The sequence below is a fragment of the Mastomys coucha genome, unplaced genomic scaffold (assembly GCF_008632895.1).
Source record: "Mastomys coucha isolate ucsf_1 unplaced genomic scaffold, UCSF_Mcou_1 pScaffold5, whole genome shotgun sequence".
NCBI classification, from domain to species: domain Eukaryota; kingdom Metazoa; phylum Chordata; class Mammalia; order Rodentia; family Muridae; genus Mastomys; species Mastomys coucha.
Genome location: NW_022196911.1, coordinates 91,926,995 through 91,933,373, shown reverse-complemented (window position 1 = coordinate 91,933,373; position 6,379 = coordinate 91,926,995). Strand labels below are relative to the sequence as shown.

Below are 6,379 nucleotides of genomic sequence, written 5' to 3'. Positions count from 1 at the left end.
CACATGGCTTTAATCCTAGCATTTGGTAGGCAGCGGCAGGAGGATCTCTGTGAGTTCCAGGGCTGCCAGGGCTGCACAGACCCTATCTCAACAAAACAAATAAAATAAAATTCAAAAAAAAAAAAAAAATGCACCTGTCCAGCAGACTGTTCAACCTCAAGCACCAACGTTCTTATTATAATCATTATGACTAAAGATTACATTTCAAAATATCTCACATAATATTACTGATTTTACTTTTTGTCTCAACTTCTTTAGACATGCACATGAATCCCATTGGCATATGGTTCCCTAAAGCTACTGCAATGTTATTTATTAAATAGATATCAGCATTCTTTTTTGTTTTGTTTTTCAAGACAGGGTTACTCTTTGTAGCCATGGCTGTCCTGGAACTCCCTCTGTAGACCCAGGCTGGCTTCCAACTCAGAGATCCATCTGTCTCTGTCTTCCAAGTTCTGGGATTAAAGGCTTTGTGCCACCACTGCCTGACCAAATATCAGTACTCTTAGAAATTATCATTCTGATTTTTAAAGAAAATCTAAATTTTTGCTGTGTTGAGAATGGCCTTCAGGGCTGGAGAGATGGCTCAGTAGTTAAGAGCACCGACTCCTCTTCAGAAGGTCCTGAGTTCAATTCCCAGCAACCACATTGTGGCTCACAAGCATCCATAACGAGATCTGACTCCTCCTTCTGTAGTGTCTGAAGACAGCTACAGTGTACTTACATATAATAAATAAATAAATCTTAAAAAATAAAATAAAAGAATGGCCTTCAGTATTGTGCATGTCAGGCAAAGACTACATCTGAGGTACATTTCCAGATCACTGGATGAATTTTTAAAATCTAGGTTTACATGGAATTGTAATGAGGACTGAACATGATCATGTATGTAAAGAAACCATAAGGCTGGGAGTGGTGGCATTTGTTACTCATCAGACTGAGACTGGAGAATCACAAGCTGGAACCTCAGCCTCGGCCGCAAAGTGAGACACCATCTTAAAAAAAAAATAGCAAAAAAAAAAAAAAAAAAAAAAAAAAAAAAAAAAAATAGTCAAGTAAAATAAAAGGGAGAAACGCACAAGTCTAATCACTAAGAAAATCTTAGCTAGTAGTACAAAACGAAGTCTGAATTTGCCCGGCATCCTATTTTTAGTTCAGTGGAGACAATCTATACCAAAGGTATATTAACCAGACCAGTTCCATCTCTCTTCCTGTCTGGAGCCTTACAATCACTCACCTGGGCCAGCTGGTCCTCAGCCAAGACAGTCCCTCGCTCCTTATACTTGGCCTGTCAGACAAAAAGACCGGCATGAGTTGAGACAGCGATCGCTAAGGCTCCCATTGTGCTGCCACCGCTTTAGTATTAAAAATCTCTGTCTTATACAGTAACTTAATCGGCGGCCTCTTGACACTCCAATCACTCATCCCTGGGCTCCGGAGAAACCTGTCTTCTACAGATGGTTTAAGAGGCGATTTAGGGGAACAGAACTCCACTCCGGGAGAATTCGGTGTCTCCAGGGCAGAGCAGACTTCAGCCCGGCTTCTTTCCCGCTCACCTCGGCGAGTTTCTTCTTGGCAATGGCGCCAGCTCCCACCCCGCGCCGGTGCATCCCCACCCCGGGCCCGCGGGCTGCCCCGCAGCCCCGACCCCAGCTCTCCGCGTCCCAGGTTCTGTAGCCAGTTCCCAACACGGAAGTCGGGTGTCGTGCGTCATCTGAGCGCGCCGGAAGTCGCGTTAGTCACTTCCTGCCGCGGCGTCTAGGAGTGTCTTGCAAGGGCCTCAGTCCCCGCCTTAGCTGGGGGCCAATTTCCACGGAGTCCACACGACGTCGAAAGCGCGAATTCTGTCTCCTATTGTAATTCCCCATGCATCCTACCAAGGTGGGTGCTTGGAGAGCATGACCAAGAGCTGTGTTGGCCATGGAAGGTGCCATTTTTTTTTCCAAGCTCACTTCGAATTCACAGAGATCTCCTGCCTTTACCTCCGAATGTTGGGATTGAATGCAGAAGCCACCAAGCTCATGGGTGCCATCTTGAGCAATAGCCAATAATAAAACTAAATCTTAGGTTAAAGAAAAGACAAAATAAACAAAACAACAGCCGCAGCATCTGATAGTTTTGTGCCATGCACTGCACAACCTGCCTTGTTCTATACCTAATCAAACTCCTCAAATTCCTGAGTTGGTATTGTATTTCAAAAGGGATTCCGGAATCTGTCTTAAATTACTTAACTTCATGAAACAGAATTAGCTATGGGTCAGACAGTCTGACTCAAATTTTGAGTTTTTTTGGTTGGGGGCGCTGAGGCAGAGTTTCTCAATATAACCTTGGCAGTCCTGGAATCCACTTGTTCTGTAGACAACGCTGGTCTTGAGTTCAGAGATCTGCCTGATCGTGGGCCACCATACCTGGCCCTTAGCTGTAAATTCTTAACCCAACTCAGAATTTCTGCAGAAGAATCCAGCAGGTAAATTTCATGAAGTCCGTGTCTGTTCTGTCCATGTAGCAGACAGGCCCGCTGCATGGACTTCTTGATTTCTACCTAACACAGGCAGTGTTGTGTCTAGTAAGAGCTAGTGGTGAGGTCTTAAATGTTTTTAAAAACGATGTTTATAGACAGTTTCTTACAATGGCTGGCTTGGAGGAAAAACACTACACAAATGAAGGAAAACATGTAACTCTTTTTGAGGCTTTAACACTCTCTTCAGATATCCAAGATGCCACAAATGCATCCAAATTTTTCCTTTGCTTTTCTTCTTCTTTTTCTTTCTTCTTTTTTTTTTGGGAGGGGGGTATTTGTTTGGTTTTTGTTTTTGTTTTTCGAGACAGGGTTTCTCTGTGTAGCCCTGGCTGTCCTGGAACTCACTCTGTAGACCAGGCTGGCCTCCAACTCAGAAATCTGCCTGGCTCTGCCTCCCAAATACTGGAATTAAAGGCGTGCGCCACCACTGCCCAGCTTGCTTATCTTTATAACTGTCTCTGTGTTAGTGTGTGGGCACACATGCCACAGTGCATGTGAAAAAGTCAGAGGACAGCTTTGTGAAGTCTGTTTTCTCCCTCCATCTTTACTAAGTTTTAGGGATAGAACACAGGTCAAGACAATAAGTTCTATCATGAATAATCACTAAAACATGGCCACTTTAAAAAGTAATTCCTAGGGGATAGAGAGATGGCTCAATGAGCTCAGTGGTTAAGAGCACCTGTTACTTTTGCAGAGAACCTGGGTTCAAGTCGTATCACCATATGATGACCCACAACTTTCCATAATTCCAGTTATAGAGAATTCTACAGGTACATGTGCTGCACATCCATGTGAATGTATGTATGTATGTATGTATGTATGTATGTATGTAACTATTTCACACACATAAAATTTATCTTTTCTTAGGACTGCACATAGAAGGGTCTGATTGTTCAAGCAGCATGTGTATGGTAGAGGATTGCAAAATCGATCATCAATAGGAGGAGAGGACCTCGGCCCTGTGAAGGTTCTGTGTCCCAGTGTAGGGGAATGCCAGGGCCAGAAAGTGGGAGAGGGCAGGGTGGCAGGCATGGGGAGGGGGGGAGGCAACAGGGGTTTGTTTTTGTTTGTTTTTTTGTTTTTTGGAGGGGAAACTGGGAATGGAGAAATTCGCATGTAAATAAAGAAAATATCTAAAATAAAAAAAAATTTATCTTTTCTTTTTTAAAAAAAAAAGTCGTTTCTGGGGCTGAAGAGATGGCTCAGTGGTTAAGCATTGACTGCTCTTCCAGAGGTCCTGAGTTCAATTCCCAGCAACCACATGGTGGCTCACAGCCATCTGCAATGGGATCTGATGCCCTCTTCTGATGTATCTGAGGACAGTGATGGTGTACTCACATACATAAAATAAAATCTTTTTTTTTTAAAAAAAAAAAAAGTAATTTCAGCCAGGCAGTGGTGGCGCATGCCTTTAATCCCAGCACTTGGGAGGCAGAGACAGGTGGATTTCTGAGTTCGAGGCCAGTCTGGTCTACAGAGTGAGTTCCAGGACAGCCAGGGCTACACAGAGAAACCCTGTCTCGAAAAAACAAAACAAACAAACAAACAAAAAAGTAATTTCTAAGCCAAGATTAATGGCTCATACCTTTAATCCCAGTACTCAAGAGTAAGAGGCAGGCAGAACTCTTAGAATTCAAGGCCAGTTTGGTCTGCATAGTGACTTCCAGGAATTCCAGAGCTACATAGTAAGAGCTTCTATCTCTCAAAATAAATAAATATTTAACAATAATATTTTTCTTTTGGTGTTTTTTTTGGTTTATTTGTTTGTTTGTTTGTTTTCAAGACAGGATTTCTCTGTGTAACACTGGCTGTCCTGGAGCTTGCTTTGTAGACCAAACTTGCCTAGAACTTAGAGATTCATCTGCCTCTGCCTCTCATATGCTGGGATTAGAGGCGTATGAGAGCATGCCCAGATCAATAATAATTTTTCTTAAGCTAATGTGGAAAGCTCCTGAAAAATGAAAATTGAGGTTGTCCTCTGGTTTCCACATGGGCACACACGACCGAGCACCCATGCACACACACACACACACACACACACACACACACACACACCCCAAGCACAGGCACAGAGACACAAAAATCTAATAAAACATATTTTTTTTGGGCGGGGGAGGATTTTGAGACAGGGTTTCTCTGTGTAGCCTTGGCTGTCCTGGAACTCACTCTGTAGATCAGGCTGGCCTCAAACTCAGAAATCCGCCCGCCTCTGCCTCCGCCTCCCAAGTGCTGGGATTAAAGAAATAAAACCTATTTTTAATAAATGCTGATTCATTAAGAAGAAGGAGGAGGAGAAAAAAGAAGAAGGAGGAGGAGGAGGAAGAGAAGGAAAAGAAGGAGGAGGAGAAGGAGAAGAAGAAGAAGAAGAAGAAGAAGAAGAAGAAGAAGAAGAAGAAGAAGAAGAAGAAGAAGAAGAAGAAGAAGAAGAAGAAAAAGACAGCATCAAAAGGCACTTGCTGTGGGCTGGAGAGATGGCTCAGAGATTAAGAGCACCTACTGCTCTTCCAGAGGTCCTGAGTTCAATTCCTAGCAACCACATGGTGACTCACAACCATCTGTAGTAAGGTCTGGTGCCCTCTTCTAGTGTGTCTAAAGAGAGTAGTGGTGGTGTACTCATATGCATAATAACATAAATAAATAAATCTTTGAAGAAAAAAAAAAGGCACTTGCCCTGATATCAATCCTGATGGCCAGAGTTGGGATCCTGCAACCCACAAGGTGGAAGGAGAGAACTAACTCCTGAAAGTTGTTCTCTGTCCTCCATAAGTGCTCCAGTGCACACACCCATCGAAGCCTGCCTCCACATGCATACACACAGACAGATACACAATAAATAAATGTACAAACAACTTAACAAGGAGGAAGGTGTAGCTTTGCCCTCGGCAGCTGTGGAGGTCCTGGGTTCTAGCCCTAGCATCACAAAAGTAGGGGGGCTAAGACAAGCAATCATCTGAGCAAAGATTGTCCTGTAATTGCATGGTACATCCTTCACAAACAGAAGTTTTGAAGGGAAGAAATATCATCAAAGATGCATCAAAACTGAGAAGTCTAGAGGGCGTGTTGGCATAACCCCTTTAATCCCAGCGCTTAGGAAGCAGATCTCTGAGTTCGAGGCCAATAAAGTGAATTTTAGGACAGTCAGGGCTACACAAAGAAACAGTCTAGAAAAACAGAAAAAAAAAAAGTCAAAAGAAAATGTTGATGGCTTATGGAGCAAAGGCACTTGTTTTGCAAGCCTGGTAACCCTGAATTCAGACTCCACAAAATCCTCTAACTGTACATAGAGTGGTGTGAGCATGCCCACACATATACAGCACACACACAACACTATTAATAAGTAAAATAGTCAGCTAAAGTCCAGAGATTGTACACTGGCAGTCCTTAGCTCCAATTCAATTCTGGGATTAGTGTGAGGTTGGAAGTGTAGCTCAAGGTGTGGTGTTTGCCTAGTGTGCTCAAAGATTGGGTTCTGCCATCAACACTGCACAAACGCACACACATACACACACACACAGGAACAGACAACACATAAACAGAGACACAGACACACAGACTCACCAGCCCTGAAGATACAGTCTTAAGTCTGTGTGGACTGCTAGAAGTGACTCCGTGTTTAAGAGCACTTACTGCTCTTCCAGAGGATCCCAAGTTCAATTTCCCATACCCACACATCAGACAGCTCACAAACCCTTGAACTTCAGCCCCAGGGGAATCCGGTTTCCTCTTCTGGCCTCTATGGGCACCCACTCACATATGGCATAACAAACACAAATGCATAAAAAATAAAAATAAAAATGAACAAATGAACTCTGTAATGGTGTGGTGGTGTTTGCCTTTAACTCCAAGACTCGGGACTGA

General features: G+C 43.3%; 1 protein-coding gene across 1 annotated transcript in view; it reads right to left on the bottom strand.

Moving 5' to 3' along the window:
- The window catches only part of Snf8 (SNF8 subunit of ESCRT-II), an 11,570-nt gene extending 9,858 nt beyond the window's left edge, over positions 1–1,712 (bottom strand). Inside the window, exons 1-2 of the mRNA XM_031351509.1 lie at positions 1,557–1,712; positions 1,238–1,288 (exon numbers count right to left, since the gene is read on the bottom strand). Coding sequence (XP_031207369.1) covers positions 1,238–1,288; positions 1,557–1,610 — 105 coding nt within the window. The 5' untranslated portion in view covers positions 1,611–1,712. The remainder of the gene's footprint in view (positions 1–1,237; positions 1,289–1,556) is intronic.
- Positions 1,713–6,379: the final 4,667 nt, after the last annotated feature.